This window comes from Pelophylax lessonae (genome assembly GCF_965119305.1).
Source record: "Pelophylax lessonae genome assembly, chromosome: 5".
Lineage (NCBI taxonomy): Eukaryota > Metazoa > Chordata > Amphibia > Anura > Ranidae > Pelophylax > Pelophylax lessonae.
Window position 1 is genome coordinate 465,967,617 of NC_138772.1, and position 22,640 is coordinate 465,990,256.

At 47.7% G+C, this 22,640-nt stretch overlaps 1 protein-coding gene across 1 annotated transcript in view; it reads right to left on the reverse strand.

Moving 5' to 3' along the window:
* The window catches only part of LOC309555642 (Fanconi anemia group A protein-like), a gene marked incomplete at both ends in the record, with an annotated part of 83,788 nt that overhangs the window by 29,095 nt on the left and 32,053 nt on the right, over positions 1-22,640 (reverse strand). Inside the window, 2 exons of the mRNA XM_082257678.1 lie at positions 4,329-4,511; positions 10,254-10,350. Of these exons, the coding sequence (XP_082113804.1) occupies positions 4,329-4,511; positions 10,254-10,350 (280 nt within the window). The remainder of the gene's footprint in view (positions 1-4,328; positions 4,512-10,253; positions 10,351-22,640) is intronic.

Sequence of the window (22,640 nt, forward strand, 5' to 3'; positions counted from 1 at the left end):
GAGGATATCACCTGTGAGCAGTGCAGTCCGAGTACCATAGCCGGAGGATATCGCCTGTGAGCAGTGCAGTCCGAGTACCATAGACGGAGGATATCACCTGTGAGCAGTGCAGTCCGAGTACCATAGCCGGAGGATATCACCTGTGAGCAGTGCAGTCCGAGTACCATAGCCGGAGGATATCACCTGTGAGCAGTGCAGTCCGAGTACCATAGACGGAGGATATCACCTGTGAGCAGTGCAGTCCGAGTACCATAGCCGGAGGATATCACCTGTGAGCAGTGCAGTCCGAGTACCATAGCCGGAGGATGTCACCTGTGAGCAGCGCAGTCCGAGTACCATAGCCGGAGGATATCACGTGTGAGCAGTGCAGTCCGAGTACCATAGCCGGAGGATGTCACCTGTGAGCAGTGCAGTCCGAGTACCATAGCTGGAGGATATCACCTGTGAGCAGCGCAGTCCGAGTACCATAGCCGGAGGATATCACCTGTGAGCAGTGCAGTCCGAGTACCATAGCCGGAGGATATCACCTGTGAGCAGCGCAGTCCGAGTACCATAGCCGGAGGATATCACCTGTGAGCAGTGTAGTCCGAGTACCATAGCCGGAGGATATCACCTGTGAGCAGCGCAGTCCGAGTACCATAGACGGAGGATGTCACCTGTGAGCAGTGCGGTCCGAGTACCATAGACGGAGGATGTCACCTGTGAGCAGTGCAGTCTGAGTACCATAGCCGGAGGATATCACCTGTGAGCAGTGCAGTCCGAGTACCATAGCTGGAGGATATCACCTGTGAGCAGCGCAGTCCGAGTACCATAGCTGGAGGATATCATCTGTGAGCAGCACAGTCCGAGTACCATAGCCGGAGGATATCACCTGTGAGCAGTGCAGTCCGAGTACCATAGCCGGAGGATATCACCTGTGAGCAGTGCAGTCCGAGTACCATAGACGGAGGATATCACCTGTGAGCAGCGCAGTCCGAGTACCATAGCCGGAGGATATCACCTGTGAGCAGTGCAGTCCGAGTACCATAGACGGAGGATGTCACCTGTGAGCAGCGCAGTCCGAGTACCATAGCCGGAGGATATCACCTGTGAGCAGCGCAGTCCGAGAACCATAGCCGGAGGATATCACCTGTGAGCAGCGCAGTCCGAGTACCATAGCCGGAGGATATCACCTGTGAGCAGTGTAGTCCGAGTACCATAGCCGGAGGATATCACCTGTGAGCAGCGCAGTCCGAGTACCATAGACGGAGGATGTCACCTGTGAGCAGTGCGGTCCGAGTACCATAGACGGAGGATGTCACCTGTGAGCAGTGCAGTCTGAGTACCATAGCCGGAGGATATCACCTGTGAGCAGTGCAGTCCGAGTACCATAGCCGGAGGATATCACCTGTGAGCAGCGCAGTCAGAGTACCATAGCTGGAGGATATCATCTGTGAGCAGCGCAGTCCGAGTACCATAGCCGGAGGATATCACCTGTGAGCAGTGCAGTCCGAGTACCATAAACGGAGGATATCACCTGTGAACAGCGCAGTCCGAGTACCATAGCCGGAGGATATCACCTGTGAGCAGTGCAGTCCGAGTACCATAGACGGAGGATATCACCTGTGAGCAGTGCAGTCCGAGTACCATAGACGGAGGATATCACCTGTGAGCAGTGCAGTCCGAGTACCATAGCCGGAGGATATCACCTGTGAGCAGTGCAGTCCGAGTACCATAGACGGAGGATATCACCTGTGAGCAGTGCAGTCCGAGTACCATAGCCGGAGGATGTCACCTGTGAGCAGCGCAGTCCGAGTACCATAGCCGGAGGATATCACGTGTGAGCAGTGCAGTCCGAGTACCATAGCCGGAGGATGTCACCTGTGAGCAGTGCAGTCCGAGTACCATAGCTGGAGGATATCACCTGTGAGCAGCGCAGTCCGAGTACCATAGCCGGAGGATATCACCTGTGAGCAGTGCAGTCCGAGTACCATAGCCGGAGGATATCACCTGTGAGCAGCGCAGTCCGAGTACCATAGCCGGAGGATATCACCTGTGAGCAGCGCAGTCCGAGTACCATAGCCGGAGGAAGGATATCACCTGTGAGCAGTGTAGTCCGAGTACCATAGCCGGAGGATATCACCTGTGAGCAGCGCAGTCCGAGTACCATAGACGGAGGATGTCACCTGTAAACAGTGCGGTCCGAGTACCATAGACGGAGGATGTCACCTGTGAGCAGTGCAGTCTGAGTACCATAGCCGGAGGATATCACCTGTGAGCAGTGCAGTCCGAGTACCATAGCCGGAGGATATCACCTGTGAGCAGCGCAGTCCGAGTACCATAGCTGGAGGATATCATCTGTGAGCAGCGCAGTCCGAGTACCATAGCCGGAGGATATCACCTGTGAGCAGTGCAGTCCGAGTACCATAGCCGGAGGATATCACCTGTGAGCAGCTAAGTCCGAGTACCATAGCCGGAGGATATCACCTGTGAGCAGTGCAGTCCGAGTACCATAGCCGGAGGATATCACCTGTGAGCAGTGCAGTCCGAGTACCATAGCCGGAGGATGTCACCTGTGAGCAGCGCGGTCCGAGTACCATAGCCGGAGGATATCACGTGTGAGCAGTGCAGTCCGAGTACCATAGCCGGAGGATGTCACCTGTGAGCAGTGCAGTCCGAGTACCATAGCCGGAGGATATCACCTGTGAGCAGCGCAGTCCGAGTACCATAGCCGGAGGATATCACCTGTGAGCAGTGCAGTCCGAGTACCATAGCCGGAGGATATCACCTGTGAGCAGCGCAGTCCGAGTACCATAGACGGAGGATATCACCTGTGAGCAGCGCAGTCCGAGTACCATAGCCGGAGGATATCACCTGTGAGCAGTGTAGTCCGAGTACCATAGCCGGAGGATATCACCTGTGAGCAGCGCAGTCCGAGTACCATAGACGGAGGATATCACCTGTGAGCAGCGCAGTCCGAGTACCATAGACGGAGGATGTCACCTGTGAGCAGTGCGGTCCGAGTACCATAGACGGAGGATGTCACCTGTGAGCAGTGCAGTCTGAGTACCATAGCCGGAGGATATCACCTGTGAGCAGTGCAGTCCGAGTACCATAGCCGGAGGATATCACCTGTGAGCAGCGCAGTCCGAGTACCATAGCTGGAGGATATCATCTGTGAGCAGCGCAGTCCGAGTACCATAGCCGGAGGATATCACCTGTGAGCAGTGCAGTCCGAGTACCATAGCCGGAGGATATCACCTGTGAGCAGCGCAGTCCGAGTACCATAGCCGGAGGATATCACCTGTGAGCAGTGCAGTCCGAGTACCATAGCCGGAGGATATCACCTGTGAGCAGTGCAGTCCGAGTACCATAGCCGGAGGATATCACCTGTGAGCAGCGGGATCTCTTTACCTGTAGTGCGGCTTTGAAATTGCGCCACTTCAGCACGATTTGAAAGCAGATCAGTGCGATTTGGGCCTCCAATTTCATTACAGCTTGTGACTTTTATTTAACTAAAGTCTATGCAAGTTGCAATGAAATAGCAAAAAAGTAGAGCAGGAACCTTTTTTAAAGTCGCTGCAATTTAAGTTACAATGATTGGAACGGTTCCAATGCTGGCAAAGGGTGCGACTTGTCGTGTGATTGATTTTGAACTGTCAAATCGCATATCAAATCACACTGGTGTGAACCAGCATGCTCCTTGCACTGCAGCCCAACTGACTGTCCTTTTGTGCTGCTTTCCCTCTCCCAGGCACTGTAAGAGGCTGATTTCTAAGTCAAATTCATGTACTTCTACTGCTTGTAAGAAATAAATATAAGGCTCTATTCATGCATACGGAGCTGCATTCATTCATTTGTGTCTTTTATACTCTCCTGATATTCAGCTTAGACATAGAGAAGAATGATGTGTAGTTATCCATGGCAACAATCCTAAGGCCCTGTTCACATTGCCGCGATCCGACTTGGGGGGGGGGGGGGGGGGCGACCTCCGAGGTCGCGGTGCGAGCAGCGCACCGCGACCTCGGATCGGCCGCCACGGACTTCATAACATTGAAGTCTATGGCGGTCGCCTCCGGGTCGCCCCAAAGAAGCTCCGGACCCTTTTTCTAAGTTGGAGCGACTTGTGTTCTATTAGAACGGGTCCGCAGCTTCCCTATGGAAGGCGACCTACGGCGACCTGTGAGGCGACCAGGTCGCCTCACAGGTCGCCTTAGTGTGAACGGGGACTAAATCATCTATTTATATTTCTAATTTTTGGTCTGACATGTTAAAAGTTGACCTCTTTTGCGTGTGTCCTGAGATCCTGTCATTGGATAAATTCTGTCCCTGAAAATACAAAGCTGTACCTGGAATAAATTATTTTTAAAAAGTTCCTGGACACGTGTCTGGCGCCATAGAGACAGCGCTGCTTCTTTCCACTCTGCAGCAGGAAGGGGGAGGGCACTGAACACAATCGGGGTGTCTATCTCTTCCTCCATTACGCCTTCTCTTCTTGTTTCCAGGACCAGTCTGGGTAAGAGGTGCTGTATCTGTGAACCAAGAAATGTTTATTACACACATATCTCCACCATAGATATCTCCACCATAGATATCTCCACCATAGAAATCTCCACCATAGAAATCTCCACCATAGAAATCTCCACCATAGAAATCTCCACCATAGATATCTCCAGCATAGACATCTCCACCATGGACATAGAAATCTACACCATGGATATCTCCACCATGGACATAGAAATTTCCACCATAGAGATCTCCACCATGGATATCTCCACCATGGATATCTCCACCATGGATATCTCCACCATAGAAATCTCCACCATAGAAATCTTCACCATAGAAATCTCCACCATAGAAATCTCCACCATAGAAATAGAAATCTACACCATGGATATCTCCACCACGGACATAGAAATCTCCACCATAGAAATCTCCACCATAGATATCTCCACCATAGATATCTCCACCATAGATATCTCCACCATGAATATGTCCACCATAGAAATCTCCACCATAGAAATCTCCACCATGGAAATCTTCACCATAGATATCTCCACTATAGATATCTCCACCATAGATATCTCCAGCATGGATATCTCCAGCATGGATATCTCCGCCATGGTATCTCCGCCATTTAAATCTCCACCATGGATAACAGACATTGCTTTCCGAATAAAGTAAAGTGGATCAGAATCAGCAGTGGAGCTCTGCTCTGCTCTAGTCATTACCATTCCAAATGATGGTTTCATGCTCCCTGTATGGGTTCTCAATAATGGAGAATCAACAATTAGGGTTTGTTTACACCAGGGGCGTTGATTATCATTGATTAACCACTTCAGCTCCGGAAGGTTCACCCACTTTCCTGATTAGGCCATTTTTTCAATACAGCACTGCATTCTTTTAACTGACAATTTCGCAGTGATGAGACGCTGTACCCAAAAAAAAAATCGAATCTCTTCATCAATTTATTCCAATATGTATTCTGCTACATACTTCTGGTAAAAAATAAATCCCAATAAGTGTATATTGATTGGTTTGCACAAAAGTATTAGCGTCTACAATCTAGGGGAAATATTTATGGGCTTTTTATTTTTTTACTAGTAATGGCGGCGATCAGAGATTTTTAGTTGGACTGCGACATTGCAGCGGACAAACCTGACACTTTTTGGGCACCAGTAACAAATAATACACTGACAATTGGAAAAAAAATTAAAATTGCACTGTCACTGTACTAATGGCACTGACAGGGCAGGGGTTAACATCAGGGGCGCTTGAACGGTTAAATGTGCTCCAAGGTAGTGCTTTCTTACTGGGTGGGGAATGGTTTAACTGAAGGAAGACAGAGATTTGTGTTCCTGCTTAGCAGAAACACAAGATCTCTGTCTTCCTTACTAGTAGAATGGTGATCTGCCTTGTTTACATGGGCAGACCGCCGTTCTGCCTCTCTCGGAACGATTACCAGGTTTCTCGTGGCTAACCGATCCACCGGACCCACTGATTGGCTCGCGCTGTGTCCAATCACAGCGGTAGCGGGGCTCCAGCAGCGTGCGCATGCGCCCCAGAGCCAAAGAAAAAAATCATGTACAGGTACATAATCTGGCGCTTAAGGGCTGCCCTGCGGCAGTATATGTACCTGGGGAGGTCCTTAGGCGGTTAATGCAGGCTCAAAGCTAGGATGCAAAAACAAATATTCTCTATGTTCCCCGTTCCCACCATACAGATACATTGGGGTGCCCTGGTTTCCATGGTCTGATTTCTATGCAATGAAAAACATGGTTTCAACGCACTATTGTGCATTCAGTTTAACCAGTTTACGACCACCCACCGCAGATGTACTGCGGCAGGCAGCTGCTCCCAGACAAATCGCCATACATGTACAGCGTTCGCTCTAGGAAGGCTAGGGGGCGGGGAAGACAATGCAGGGGGCAGGCGGCTCCGATTGCCTCCTGACACCCGCGATCGCTCCCCGCCGAGAGAGAAGAACGGTCAGCTATTGTAAACACAGCCGACCGTTCTTCTCTCTGGAATGATCATAGAGCTCCTGTGATCCTTCTATATAGGATCGCATGTCTCTATGGTCATTTCACAAGGCACGCCCCCCACAGTTAGAATCACTCCCCTAGGCCCACATTTTACCCCTTGATCACCCACAATGTTAACCCCTTCCCTGCCAATGTCATTATTATAGTAACAATGCATATTTTTAGCACTGATTACTGTAGTAATGCCACTGGTCCCTCCAAAAGTGTCAAACATGTCAGTCAGGGGTCCGATCTGTCCGCTGCAATGTCGCAGTCCCGCAAAAATCGCAGATTGCCGCCATTACTAGTAAGAAAAAAAAATCTATAAAAATGACAAATCTTTCCCGTAGTTTGTAGACGCGATAACCTTTGCGCAAACCAATCGCAATACGCTTATTGCAATTTTTTTTTTTACCAAAAATATGTAGCAGAAAACAAATTGGCCTATAATGTTAACATTTTTTCATTTTTTTTTTTTTTTTTTTTGAGAATGTCATTTAGCAGAATGTGAAAAATATTGTTTTTTTTTTTCTTCAAAATTGTTGCTCTTATTTTGTTTATAGCGCAAAAAATAAAAAAAATAAATCGCACAGGTGATCAAATACCACCAAAAGAAAGCTCTATTTGTGGGAAAAAAAGACATAAATTTTATTTGGGTACAGCATCGCACGACCGCGCAATTGTCCGTTAAAGTAACTCAGTGTCGAATCACAAAATAGGGCTTGGTCAGGAAGGGGGCAAATCCTTCCGTTCTTAACCACTTGCCGACCGAGTACGGTAATAGTACTGCGGCAAAGTGGTTCGTTATCGTCTGACGACGTAGTATTAACGTCGTCAGACACTCCCCCTTCTGGGCGGCGCTTGCGCGCCGCCGGAGGCTCGCTCCCGCTGTTTTCATTCACAGCGGGAGTCGGGCCAGGGGAGGAGCAGCGGCGATCGCCGCTGCTCTGCCCCGATCGCCGGGGATCTAGTGTGGAGATCCGCCCGCCTGTGTAAACACAAGCGGGCGGATCTCCATAGTGACAGGGAGTGACAGATCGGACTGTTCAGCATAGCTGGACATCCGATCTGTCCATGACTCACTCAGTCACCTCCCCCCCTACACGTCAGTAAGCACCAGGCATACATTAACCCCTCCCTCTCCAATAAAATTAACCCCTTCCCTGCCAGTGTCATTTTTACAGTAACAGTGCATATATATAGCACTGATTACTGCAGTAATGTCACTGGTAACCCCAAAAGTGTCAAAAATGTCAGTCAAGGGTCCGATCTGTCCGCCGCAATGTCGCAGTCCCACAAAAAAAATCGCAGATCGCCGCCATTACGCGTTAAAAAAAAAACACCAAAAATGACAGAAATCTTTCCCTTTGTTAGTAAACGCAATAACTTTTCCGCAAACCAATCAAAATACGCTTATTGTGATTTTTTTTACCAAACATAGGTAGCAGAAAACAAATTGGCCAAAAATTTTTTAAAAAATTGGTTTTTACATCTTTTTTGGGGGGAATTTCATATAAAAAAATGTTAAAAATATTATTATTTTTTCAAAATAAATGCTCTTTTTTTGTTTATAGCGCAAAAAGTAAAAATCGCACAGGTGATCAAATACCACCAAAAGAAAGCTCTGTTTGTGGGAAAAAAAGGACGTAAATTTCATTTGGGTACGGCGTCGCACGACCGCGCAATTGTCAGTTGAAGTCGCACAGCGCCGAATCGCAAAAAGTGGCCTGGACGGAAGACAGCAAAATCCTCCGGTGGTAAAGTGGTTAAAGTGGTTAAGGCTACATTTACACCGGCGATTTAGGCGGGTCTCCAGTGGCCACATCTATTCGCGGCTCTCTGCACAGCTAGCTATTACCTGCAGTGATTGCTGCTGGACGCACCTTGTGGCGGCACCCCTTGTCATCCCCCTAGAGAAAATGAAAACAGCCACAATACTGCACAGTGCAAAGCACACAGTACATTTATACTTTTAAAGTAACCACTTCTGGACGGCACCTTTTTCTGACACTTGTTGTTTACAAGTTAAAAATCAGATTTTTTTACTAGAAAACTACTTGGAACCCCCAAACATTATATATATTTTTTAGCAGAGACCCTAGAAAATAAAATGGAGATCGTTGCAATATTTTTTATCACACCGTATTTGCGTGGAGGTCTTACAAACGCAATTGTTTATGGAAAAAATACATTTTTTGAATTATAAAATAAGAAAACAATAAAGTTAGCCCAATTTTTTTCCATAATGTGAAAGATAATGTTACGCCGAGTAAATAGATACCCAACGTGTCATGCTACAAAATTGCGCACGCTCGTGGAATGGCGACAAACATTGCTACCTAAAAATCTCCATAGGTGACGTTTTTAAACATTTCTACAGGTTACCAATTTAGAGTTACAGAGGAGGTCGGGGGATAGAATTATTGCTCTCACTCTAATGATCGCAGCGATACCTCACATGTGTAGTTTGAACTCCGTTTACATATGTGGGCGTGACTTGCGTATGCAATCGCTTCTGTGCGCGAGCTAACGGGGGCGGGGCGCTTTCATTTTTGTTTTGGATCACAAAATTGGAGGCGGAGGAATCTACCACATATATTTAAAGACCTAAACTTGTGAAGGATTTTTTTTCAAGAGTTTATATTTTTTGCTATAACCCAGGAGCGCAGTGCTTATACCCCCCCCCCCCCCCCCACTTTCATTTTTTATTTTCCTATCTATTAATCTTTTATTTTTACACTGTCCTTTTAAAAAAATAAATACATTTTTGGATCACTTTTATTCCTATTACAGGGAACGTAAACATCCCTTGTAATAGAAATAAGCAGGAGAGGTCCTCTTTAATGTGAGATCAGGGGGTCAAAAAGACTTCACACCTCACATCTACACTAAAAAAGAAAAAAAAAAGTATTTTTTTCCATGATGAAAAAAAAATGGGCTCTTTAAATCCGTTGCTAGGAAGTGATGTATGACGTCGCTCTGGTCCTCCAAGGCCATAGAGTGGAGTGGGGACCATCTTGCCCTCACTCAACTTCCTGCCTCAGGGGACAGCAGACCGGATCATTTTCCCAGCTACCGGAGGGTCCGTAAAGCGTGTAAAATGACCAGGAAGGGGCGGAAGGGGGGACACCTCTCCCGCCGCCCATAAATGTGATCCAGCGGCGAATCCGCCTCTGGAACCACCCAAATGTTAAAGCGGACCGCCCGTCATTTAAAAAAATACCGGGATTATGGCTGCTATCTGCTGCCATAACCCCGGTATTTATCATCAAAATACTGACATAAATAGACGGTGGGCGGTCCGGAAGTGGTTACAGTGGTTGTAAAGGCAGAAGGGGCATTCTATGCATTAAGATTAAAAGCCTTCTGTGTGCAGCAGCCCCCCCCCCAATACTTACCTGAGCCTATCTCTATCCAACGATGTCCCCAAGTGCTTCATCCGGTACTATCTCTCCTGTTTGGATGAGACACAGTAGTGGGGGCGGAGCAGAACAGCAGCTCCATGCTAAATTAATTCACGGAGCTGCGGCTCGGCTCTGGTGCCCCCATAACAAGATGCTTGCTGTGGGGGTGCTCAAAAGGAGGGAGGGGCCAGGAGCTCCAGCCAGGGAGGATAGGGGCTACCCCTGTGCAAAACCAACTGCACAGAGCAGGTAAGTATTCCATGTTTGTTATTTTAATAGAAAACATTTTTTACAGTCATTTTAACATTGTCCTGCGAATGCTCGCGGCCCGATTGTACAGAATTACCTTGCGTATGAACAGCGGAGGGATGGAATCAGAGGATGTCTCCAGAGAAAGAAGTGACAGCCTGCAGCAGGCATAGGAAATGGCCGCTGTACAGAACCTGGAAGAAAATATTGATGTGTCAGAGGAGTGAGACATGGATGGGTCCTCAACATTAAAAAGGTACATGTTTTTTTTTCTTCAGCCTTCATTTTGTTAGCTCATTAGTATAAAAACATTCTATAAAATCTGCACACCATTCAGGACTTCTTATGTCCATTTTATTAGTCATAAAGCTGGCGATTTCCTCCCATTTAGAACTCCACCCGATAACAGCTTTTGCTAAAATCTAACCCAGAGGCATTTAAAGTATCTATACCAAAGAGCAAAAATATAATATACTGCAGCTTACCAGGCCTTACATGGGGTGCCTGCATTAGTTTACTTTTTTCAGACTTTTTTCTATTATTTTACCCAGCTGAGCCCGCTAGCAACAGACTTCCTGTCCTAGGGTGACAACGTTCAGTGACTGTGTGTTAGGAGAGAAGCGGTATTTATTGCTAGAAAATTACTTAGAACCCCCAAACATTATATCGTTTTTTTTTTTTTTTTTTTAGCAAAGACTCTGGAGAATAAAATGGCGTTTGTTGAACTATTTTTTTGTCACATGGTATTTGCGCAGCGGTCTTTCAAACGCAATTTTTTTTGGAACAAAAATACACTTCACTGAACTAAAAAAAAAAATAAACAGTAAAGTTAGCCCAATTTTCTTGTATAACGTGAAAGATGATGTCACGCCGAGTAAATAGATACCTAACATGTTAAGGTTTAAAATTACGCACACTCGTGAAATGGCGAAGAACTTCGGTACTTAAAAATCTCTATAGGGACAGGTACAGGTACGTCATTTTGCGGGAAGCAGTTAAAGGGACGGTGTAGAAAAAACGCAATCTGCTTGCATGCAGAAGTGAACGCATACATCAGTCACACACGGATATGTAAACAGTGTTTGCACCACACATGTGATCATTAGAGAGAGAACAATAATTCTAGCACCAGAACTCCTCTGTAACTCTAAACTGCTAACATGTAACATTTATTAAAGCATTGCTTTTGAAGATTTTTAAAGAATTGTAGTTTGTCTCCATTTCACAAACGTGCGCAATTTTAAAGTGTAACATGTTAGGTATCTATTTACTCGCCGTAACATCTTTTATATTTTACCAAAAAATTGGGTCATACAGGTGCATCTCATAACATTATAATAATCACCAAAATGTCAATTTATTTCAGTAATTCAATTCAAAAAGGTAAACTCCTATATTTTATATAGATGTCTTACACACAAAGTGATAAATTACAAGCATTTATTTCTTTTAATTTTGATGATTATGGCTTACAGCGAGTGACACCCCAAAATTTAGTTTCTCAGAAAATTTGAATATTATATATAAGACTAATAAAAAAAAGGGATTTTTAATACAGAAATGTTGTCTTACTACACTGTGTAATGCATACTATACTGTACATGTATACTTTTCACTAATCCAACATTTCTGTATTAAATATCCCTTTTTTTTTTTTATTACAGTAGTCTTATGTAATATTCACATTTTCTGAGATACTGAATTTTGGGGTGTCACTAGCTGTAAGCCTTAAGCATCAAAACTAAAAGAAAGAAATGCGTGAAACATATCACTCTGTGTGTATCACATCTTTATAAAATATATGAAATTCAGTTTTTGAATTAAATTACTGAAATAAATTAACTTTTTGATGATAATATAATTTTATGAGATGCACCTGTATAGTGTTTTTTTTTTTTGCATTAAAATTAATTAAAATGCATTTAAAAAAAAAAAAGCTGTGTTTGAAAAACCGCTACACAAATACCGTGTGACATAAAACATTACAAGGACCACCATTTTATTCTCTAGGGCCTCTAATAGAAATAAATAAATAAATAAATAAATAAATATATTATAGTGTTTGGGGGTTTTAAGTAACTTTGTACCCAAAAAAATGCTGATTTCTACATTTAAACAAGAGTGTCAGAAAAATGCTTTCAAGTGGTTACAAATCCTTTTTTTCAGCCACAGAAATTCTCATTAAAAAAAAAAATGGCTGTTTGCCTGGTTGTTTTCCTGCCAGCAGATTTGAATTTTTCAGTTGGTGATCTAAAAATAGAACGGCCCTGGTGACATCCCCAGCTACTCCCAGAAATTGGCAGCAAGCCAAAGTCATGTGACCTGTGAGGTCTATAAAAAGGCAGAGTTGGCAGTTGGAAGCTCAGAGAGTGTTTGCAGAGAGAAGGAAGCGTTTTGTGTTGCTCTTCAATCTTATCATATATTGAGAGATGAAGTGGTTTAAACCAAACCGAGATCTACCTGTGCAAATAATCCAAGATCAGCCAGCACAGAAGACAGCTGGACTTCCAATGGAAGACCACCAGCCAGCCGCACAGACCCCGGTTACTGCCCCACAAAGGGGTCTGTTTGGAGCAATTAGACGGCTTTTAAAGAAAAAAAACAAAGCTCCCCCTCTGTACACCAACCTAGAGGGATCATTAGAGAAAGGGGCGGGATCCTCGGCCGAGGACCCCCAGCCAGCCGCACAGCCCTTGGTTACTGCCCCACAAAGGGGTGAGCAAAGGGCAGATAGGCGGCCTAATATGAAAGATAGAGTTGAACCTCTGAATATCATCCAAGAGAGATCAACATCGGAGAGAGCGGGAAAAGATGCTTTAGGTAAGTATTATAATAGAGATATATAATGCAGGCACTGTAGAGGAATATAATGTACAGAATGCCCCCCACATACTGTATATACTATATACACTGGGGTCACTGGATAGAGTAGAGAAATAGAAAAGGGATAGAGGGGAAATCTTCTGATGGGGACACGGCATTTGGTGACAACGGTCTAGGATGGGGACTGAGATCACATTGGAGAGATTTCTTCCCAATTCTTGCTGCTTTTACAGAACAGATAATGAAGGGAAATCTCTGCATTGGGATCCTTCCTGTTGGCGGGCTGAAAATAAACTAAACTGGCTTGCAATTAACAGCCAGAATGTGACAGTTGCCTGACTCTTCAGTTGACCATTGGGCAGCCAATCAGGTTTGAAGGTGACAGGTATCAGGTGTGGAGGAGATGCACAGACCTGACAGGCAGCCCAACTGTCAACTAAAGCATTGCCCAAGGCAGGCTGGCAGAGCTGCTGTCCCAATAACTGCCACCCCCAGCATTGTCACTGGAAGTAGTCATGTGGACAGTTGTGTTCTGGGCTCTGTATGGGGGCTGCAGGAGCAGAAGAAGATTCCTTCTATCATATAGTGACCAGGACATAGCAGCCCACCGGACTCATCCCCCTGCTCCTGCAGAACACCCACTCTATATTTTTTAAGTATATCATTTTAATGAGTTCACTATACATATTTCAGCCTCCAGAGTATCAGCAGAGTTCAGGTCGCACCCTTGTTGTACAAATGCTGAGATAAAACCAAATACAAAATGTTGAAATCTTTATTGATTAGGATAAGCAGAACGATGAGTTTACATTGAGAGGGAGGAGGAGTTAAGCTGGGTATTCATGCGCAGTTTTATTTCATTCACCGCAGTGGGATGAAAAAACTGACAGATCCCCACATCCACACAAGCGATAAAACTGTAGGGATGTCTCCTGCTTATTGTAGTCCAACAGTTGGGACTCCCCCAGGAACACACAGGGCTGCAGCCATTGACTTCATGTACTGATCAATGCGGCTTCTCCAGCAGGACTGTCCAATGGAAGCCGATCATTAGTCCGGCCATTGTTGAACAGACAGCGGTACACACTGTATGGACTGGGGCCCCATGATTCCTAACAGCAGCCCTGTTGGCTTAACCACTTGCTGACCCCCCCACGCAGATTTACTGCGGCAGGGCAGCTCGGCTGTGCATAATCACAAAGATCTATGCGATTATGTGCATGTGATAAAACACAGTGGAAGCCAGACCGCGGGAGGAGCAGGCGTGATCGCCGCCGGCCTTCTGCGATTTTCAGGGAAACTGACAGGAGGGCTGCCTGCCTATGTAAACAAGACAGGCGGCTCTCCTGTCAGACAGGCACAGTGAGATTGTGTGTCTCAGCTAAGCTGAAACACCGATCTCTGTGTCCCTCCCCCCACAGTTAGCAAGCACAATTTAGGAGAACAATTAACCCCTTGATCCTCCCCAGTATTAAACCCTTCCCTGCCAGTGTCTTTTATACAGTAACAGTGCATGGTATTTAGCATGGATTGGTATTGGTGTCACTGGTCCCCAAAAAGTGTCACTTAGTATCAGATTTGTCCGCCGCAATGTCGCAGTCCCGCTAAAAATTACTGATCGCCGCCATTACTAATAAAAACAATAAAAAATCTTTCCCATAGTTTGTAAACGCGATAACTTTTAGCGCACACAAATTAATATACGCTTTTTGGGATTTTGTTTACCAAGAATATGTAGCAGAATACAATTTGGCCTAAAAACTGATAAAAATAAATTTAAGACTGTGAATCAGCGCTTATGATCCAAGTGAAAAGCTGCTAGCAAAAAAGCGCACAATATATACATACACTAAAATGTCAAATATACAAAAAGGATTGCAGTGCTCAAATAAAATAAAGTGCAAAACATATTAAAGTGCATCAATTGTATACATTGTCCCAGTGATGGGTTGTAACATACAATATAACGATTGTTCACTCAAAAAAATCAAAAGTTCATAAAAATATCCCTGTGCAAATGATGAATCGTAAAAGTTCCCGAGTGTTGGCGGGGGAGAACACTGTACAGGCTATGGATGGACGCCTGGCTTCGGTGGAGGCGGCGCTGCAGTCCCCAGGAAGAGGTAACCATGGCAGGTAACCATGGCCATGCAAATCCACATGGAGGATTTGGAGGACCGTAGCCGGCGGAACAATGTCCGGATTAAGGGGCTGCCTGAGGCCACGGCCGCTGTCGACCTTCCAGCCACGGTCACTGCGATCTTTGCACAACTTTTAGGGGAGGCTCTACCCCCCCACATGGACTTCGACCGCCTGCACAGGGCACTTGGTCCGCGCTCCTCGGACCCGGACAGGCCACGTGACGTATTATGCCGCCTGCACAGGTTTGCCCACCGTGAGCTTATCATCCGGAAAGCGTGGGATGTGGGCACCCTGGACTTTGATGGAGCGGCCCTCAAGCTGATGCCGGACCTTTCCAGAGCCACGTTATACCGCCGGGCCTTGTTAAGACCTCTGCTGGATTTGGCCCGCAGCAGCGGCGCCACCTACAGATGGGGATACCCGCTCTCTGTCACCTTCCGCAAGCCGAACTCATCTTTCACACTCCGCTCCCAGGCGGAGCTCCCTGCACTCTTTGCCTTTTTGGAAGCTGACCCCATCCAAGTGCCCAACTGGCTCCTTCTACTGCCCCGACCGTCGGATCGCAGACCGCCTTCTTCTGGGAACTTTCTAGGCTCTCCCCGTCCTCAACGGTCTCGTCGGAACTCTAGGCCCCGAGCACCTGAAGCACACAGAGAACCTTGACTGTATACGCTCTCCGAACTCTGCTGCCTTTGATGCCCTGAGATGAACCACCAGCTGGCTGAAATGATCCCTGTTTCCTTCACTTTGCCCTGCTGATACCCACTTGGCTCAGGTTTTCTTGTTGTCCGTGCCCCCCCCCCCCCCCGCGGGTACCCCTGCTATACCTACCTGCCCGGACTGTCCCTGTTGTCTCCCATTGACTTGCGGCTACCCCTCCTACTTCCCCCATTGTCCACAGTATTGTGGTGCTTGGGTCGGGACCCCACCAAGACTTACATTGCAGGCCTATGAGATGCCCCCACTTCATGCACCCGCCGCATCCGCGGCCTACACTACCATCCGCTGTGCTGCTCACGGGGTCCCGGGGATGGGTTCCTGGGGATGGTCTCCTGTGAATTCCCTGTACGTTGTGTGGGGTGGAGGGGGGGTTGGGAGGGCCTGTTGTGACTCTCGTGGGGATATGTGTACTTGTTTTACTGTTTATATTGCTGTTCGCTCCTGCGGTCCTCGCAAGCCCCAGAGCGGGGGGGGTTACTTGACCCCTGGTCTCTTGTGGGCCACTTGGAGGGGGTGCAGACAGCCTTGGTTACACTAACTGTTTTGTTATGTGCCTTTTGATGTTGCTGTGGGTTCTGGACGTGCCTTGCGGGGTTCTCTGTCTGCTCCCTTCTTCCGGACACGCTGTTCCTCCGTCTTGCTATCTCTGACGTCTTTCCTCCCTGCGACACTCACTAGTATATCTGTCATTCTCATGGTGGTACCCTTTACCCTTCGCCTCCTACTTTCTACTCTCCCTTCTGTCCACATACACAATGCTGGGTGGGTTGGACGGCTGGACTCAGGTTCCCCTTTTTTTTTTTACTTCTTGGTCTGTCCTTCTCCAACTCTCGACCCCCAGTAGGTTGACGCCTGGTGGGCTCCTTGCCTTCCGGCGCTCGTGCAGTTATCTCTGCTCTTTAGTTTTGCTACATTTTCCACTCCTCTTACTTCTTCTTTCCCTCGCACTTTTTCTCTTCCTTTCTAATACCGTTCCTTCCCTCTCCGATCCCCTACTCTCTTTCCTCCCCCACCCCCTCCCCCTTACTGTTTGTGTGTAGTTCCGCTCCGTACGGGCTCATGGACACCATTCACATAGTCTCTTTAAACACCAAGGGGCTCAACGTCCCCGAAAAGCGGAAAGTCCTCCTCAATGAAGTACGCCGTAACAGGGCTGATGTAGCTTTCATTCAGGAGACCCACTTTCGGGACGATCGCCTTCCACTCCTTAAGAACCGCTTCTATCCCTTCGCATACCATGCCACTAACACCGTGGCAAAATCCAAGGGAGTTTCAATCCTCCTGTCTGCCAAGGTTCCCTGGCATTGTGAGGGGACTTTGGTGGACCCTGCGGGCCGTTTTCTGTTTTTGAAGGGGACACTGGGCCCGGCTCGCCTCACCTTTGCGTGCATTTACGCTCCTAACGAGGGACAGGCCTCCTTCATGGTGGGCGTTTTGGAGAAGTTGACCACATTTCAGGAGGGACAGCTCATTCTGGGGGGCGACCTCAACTTGCCCTTGGTGCCAACTGTGGATACCTCCTCGGGGACGTCCTCGATCCCCCATGGGCATCGGAAGAGGTTCTTACAAGCCCTCCATAGTGCACAGCTAGTGGATGTCTGGAGACTTCAGCATGGTGGGTAACGGGACTACTCGTTCTACTCCCCACCCCATCGGACGTATTCTCGCATCGACTATTTTATGGTGCCACACCGCCAACTCCACGCGGTAAAATCCACCTCGATAGGATCCATCACCTTTTCGGATCACGCGCCCATCTCCCTGACTTATTCCCTGACTGAGGAATCGGAGATGGGGTCCAGAATCTGGCGCTTGAGTGACTCACTCCTCCAGAATACCGAAGTACAGGCTGAGATCCAACGCAAGCTCTCCGAGTTTTTTCGGGTAAATAACCCGGATGACTGTGACGCGGGCATGATTTGGGAGGCGCACAAGACGGTGATGCGCGGACTTTTTATTAAGCACGGCTCCCGTCTCAAGAAACAGCGTCAGCAGATGCTGGAGCAGCTGTTGGGAGAGATCCATGCCCTGGAAACAAGACACAAGCGCTCCTTTTCGAGAGAGTTGGAACAAGAACTGATTGCTCTCCGCCAAAAGGTTCAAGACATCCTCTTTATGAAAGCTAAAGCTGACTTACAAAGAGCTCGTCAGAAATTCTATCTTTCAGGCGACAAATGTGGCCGACTACTGGCGTCCTCCATTCGGGCACAGAGGCTGGCTAACTATGTTCCGCACATTCAATCACCATCGGGACAGCGGGTCGCTCTCCCAAAGCAGATTGCCACGACCTTCCGCGACTTCTTTTCCACCTTGTACAATCTTCCTCCCTCAGTATCCCCGGCGTCTCATCTAGAGGAGTATATAGCCTCAGCGCACTTGCCTACCCTCTCAGCGGAAGACTGTGGCTGGAATCCCCGATCTCACTGCTGGAGCTACAGGGCGCTCTAGGCTCCTTTAAAGCGGGTAAGGCCCCTGGGCCTGACGGCTTCACATTCCCCTACTTCACCACTTTCCTACCCACTCTCGGCCCCCACTGGGACCAACCTTCTGGAATCTGGGGAATCTGCTTTCCCGAGGGATTCTCTTCGGGCACACATCTCCCTCATCCCGAAGGAGGGGAAGGACCCCTCTGCCTGCGCCAGTTATCGCCCGATCTCGCTATTAAATGTGGACCTGAAAGTGTTCGCCAAAATTTTGGCGAACCGACTCGGACCTTACATGTCCCGTCTGGTCCATCTTGACCAGGTCGGCTTCATTCCATCCAGAGAGGCCCGAGATAACACGACCAAGGTCCTCAACCTCATTCATGTTGCCCGGTCAACCAATACCCCTTGCGTTTTTCTAAACACAGATGCCGAAAAGGCCTTCGACCGGGACAGCTGGAGGTTCATGACATCCACCTTGCGTTCCGTAGGCCTCGGTTCCACCATGCTCTCCTGGATAGGGCATCTTTACTCCAGCCCGACTGCACAGGTAAAGTGCAATGGAGTCCTCTCGAACTCCTTCTCGATCTCCAATGGCACTCGCCAGGGATGCCCTCTCTCCCCCCTACTTTTCGCCCTATCCCTGGAGCCTTTTCTCTGTAGGGTGAGGGCGAATTCGGACATCACCGGACTTACCATTGGGGAGTTTGAGTGTAACGTCTCTGCGTACGCAGACGACATGATGTTCTCCTTGTCCAACCCTGTCGTCTCTGCGCCTAACCTTCTTAGGGAGTTGGCGCTGTACGGTACACATGCAAACCTTAAGATCAACTTCGGTAAGTCAGAGGCAATGGGAGTCGCTATCCCCCCGACCTTAATGGCCTCCATCTCCTCCTCACTACCTTTCCGCTGGACCAGGGGGGCGCTTACGTACTTGGGCACCCGCATGGCGCCGACCATCTCAAAACTTTACGACCTTAATTTTGCCCCATCACTTGTTACAGTCCACCAACTCCTCGAGTCCTGGTCAACCTGGCTTCATTCATGGTTCGGGAGGTGCAATCTGCTGAAGATGTCGGTCCTCCCTAAGGTTTTGTACCTGCTTCAAGCTCTCCCGATTAAGCTACCGTCCGCCTTTTTTAGACAGATGCACTCCCTGTTCATACGGTTCATTTGGGCGTCGGGCTCCCCACGATTGTCCCGGGCACTTTTGACGTTGCCCAAACACTGTGGTGGCCTGGCCCTGCCGGATGTACACAAGTACTATCAGGCGACGCATCTCGACCGCCTCCTAGACTGGCGCAGGCACTCCGCCAGTAAGTTGTGGGTCGGCCTGGAACTGGCGCAATCTTCGATACCCCTAGGGGGCGCCCCCTGGTGTAAAGGACACTGGCCACCCGCTCTTACGTCCCACCCTACGATTGGGGTTACCCTTTCTGTGCTGGCCCCGGTCCTCCTTTACCCCGCCATTTCTTCTGCCACTTCTCCGCTATTTCCGATTTTGGGAAATCCGGCGTTCCCTCCGGGCCTGATGGGTCGAACCTTCCAACCACTGGTGGACCGTGATAGGAGAGTGGCATCTCGCTTTACGTGCCCGGGCGGTTGGCCCTCCATAGCGGAGCTATCGGACCCAGCGGGGCGCTTTGCACTCACCTTTTGGCCAGCAGTGCAACTACACCACTTCCTCCTCTCCCTACCTGAACCGGACCTTTTCAACAGGGAATTGAGTCCTTTTGAGGTATTATGTGAGGGTGAGGGGATGCTCCCACACACGCTGTCTCAGGCATATCACCTTCTAATCTCTCCGGCGGAGGATTTCACCCCTCCCTTCCTCTCCAAATGGGAACAGGATCTCCAGATTTCCCTCTCACCGACGCAGAAGCTCAACGTCTGTACCATAGCTCTGAAGACGCCGACCTGTACCAAACTGCAGGAGTCCAACTATAAGTTACTCACCAGGTGGTACAGGGTCCCTTCCCGTCTGAGCAAAATTTTTCCAGGGACCTCCGATACCTGTTGGCGCTGTCAGGAAGACAGAGGTACTCTGCTACACGTATTTTGGTCCTCCCCGAAACTGCAAGACTTTTGGTCCGCGGTGGGCTCCCTGTTGCGTGACCTAACCGAACATACTATTCCGGACACACCAGAATTTTTTCTCTTGCAACGAACCAGCATCCCTCTGAGGAAATATAAACAATCTATTGTGCCCCATGTCCTTTGTGCAGCAAAATACTGCATTCCGCAGTACTGGAAGACCTCCCGATCGCCCACCATCAGGGACTGCATGCAGAGGTTGATCGAGATAAATAGACTAGAGGCTTTGACTCTCACGGCGCTCCACCAACGTGAGAAATATGAGAAGGTTTGGGGATACTGGAAGGTCTTCGTCCTGTCCGAACGGGGAAAGTCTCTGTTGGGCTCCTGAACCCGGACGGGAGAGCCGTCCGAGGAGGGAGTGGTCCCCAGGACCCAGTGCGGAGCGGTCCCCCCCTTCCCCTTCCCCCCCCCTTCCTTCCCTCCCCCCTTTCCCTCCCTGTGGCTGCCCTGTGGCTGTGTGTTTGTCCCCCCCCTGCCTATACACCTCTTTCTCTTTCTTGTTCTCACTTCTTTTCTCTTTTGTTATCTTAGCCTTACTTTCTGAGCCTTGTACTGGAAATATGCTGCGCAGACGCTGAGTCTGCACTGGTCACTACCACTTACCTAGTGCTGACGCACAACAACATCGAGTACCTCCACGGGGGATTGGTGCCCCGGAAAATTGTTTTTTTGAATTTGTCGATGCTTACATGATGCTTTTATTCTCTTTCTGTTGATGTTTCAGTTTATGTTTTGACCTTTGTACTAGCAGCACGTCCACGCGTGCTTCGTGCCTACTTACTTGTTGTTTACCTTCGTGTTCTGCATATTTTGGTTACATTACACTGTATTGTGCTGATTTTCTGGTTCAACCTTTACAATAAAAGTCATATTTGAAAAAAAAAAAAGGAAGAGGCTCATACTACACCATGAGCCTCTTCATGGTGGTGGACACAGCTACACGTGGGAACTTTTACGATTCATCATTTGCACTGGGATATTTTTATGAACTTTTGAATTTTTTGAATGAACAATCGTTATATTGTATGTTACAACCCATCACGGGGACAATGTATACAACTGATGCACTTTAATATGTTTTGCACTTTATTTTATTTGAGCGCTGCAATACTTTTTGCATATTTGATAAAAAAAAATTGGATTTCTTAAATTTTTTTAAGTAAAAGTAAAAAATATTGTTTTTTTTTTTTCAAAATTGTCGCTCTTTTCTTGTTAATAGCGCAATATCTAAAAACCGCAGAGGTGATCAAATACCACCAAAAGAAAGCTCTATTTGTAAACCTTCCGGAGCTGAAGTGGTTAAATCACAAGCACTACCAAGCAGGAAGCACAGCCTGCATGTGTAATGTAGAAGATCGGTGGTCATTATCACCAAGATCTCAGCGCAGTGAGAGATCCCATTAGCATTTCTTCCTTTTGGTGGACAGAAGGTTGAAGTCTGGGTATACGGGGTGAATAGCTGTAAGAGATTCCACAGGGACTCCAACTTACACTTGTATTGGCATAGATAGCCGTGCACTGAGAAAGGACTCCCAGTGCCGTGCACCCCCATATTCTCCATGTTTATATAGAATTCCTATAAAGAGAAACGTGTCACAGAAGATCAATTCCATAACACAGATGACATTCACTTACACATGTATGGAAACCCACTCAAATGTCCACACATTCTGTGTGACATCAATAAATAAAGTGTAAATAGCAGGAATAATAATAATCATTTTTTTTTTCTCTCCCCAGATGGATGTAATAACCCAACCCCCAATGAAATGGGATCAACTCTACTGGTTGACTCCATCAGTGAGGAAACCCAAGTGGTTCCATTTACCACAGAAGCTGGGAAAGCATCACACGCTAAAACCACGGAGGAGACAGAAGTCCTGCCATTCACTAAGGATGAGCAAAGACAAGTTACTCCATTCACCCATAACGGGAAACCACGAGTGATAGTGATTCCATCCACCGAGGATAAGGATGCACGAGTGATAGTGATTCCATCTTCCAAGAGCCAGAAAATACAAGAAATCGTGATTCCATCAACCAAAGGCCAGGAAGTAGAAGTGATAGTAGATCCATCCACAAAGGAGCAGGGAAGACGTATGTCAACGTCCACCAAGGATTTTGGGATGCAGATTACAAGACCCACAATGAACAGGAGAATACAGGTGAATGTGCCTGCATCCACTATGGACCAAGAAATACAGGTGACCCCATTCACCAAGGAACAGGGAACGCAAATTATTACACCCACAATAAGCAGGGGAATACAGGTGAATGTG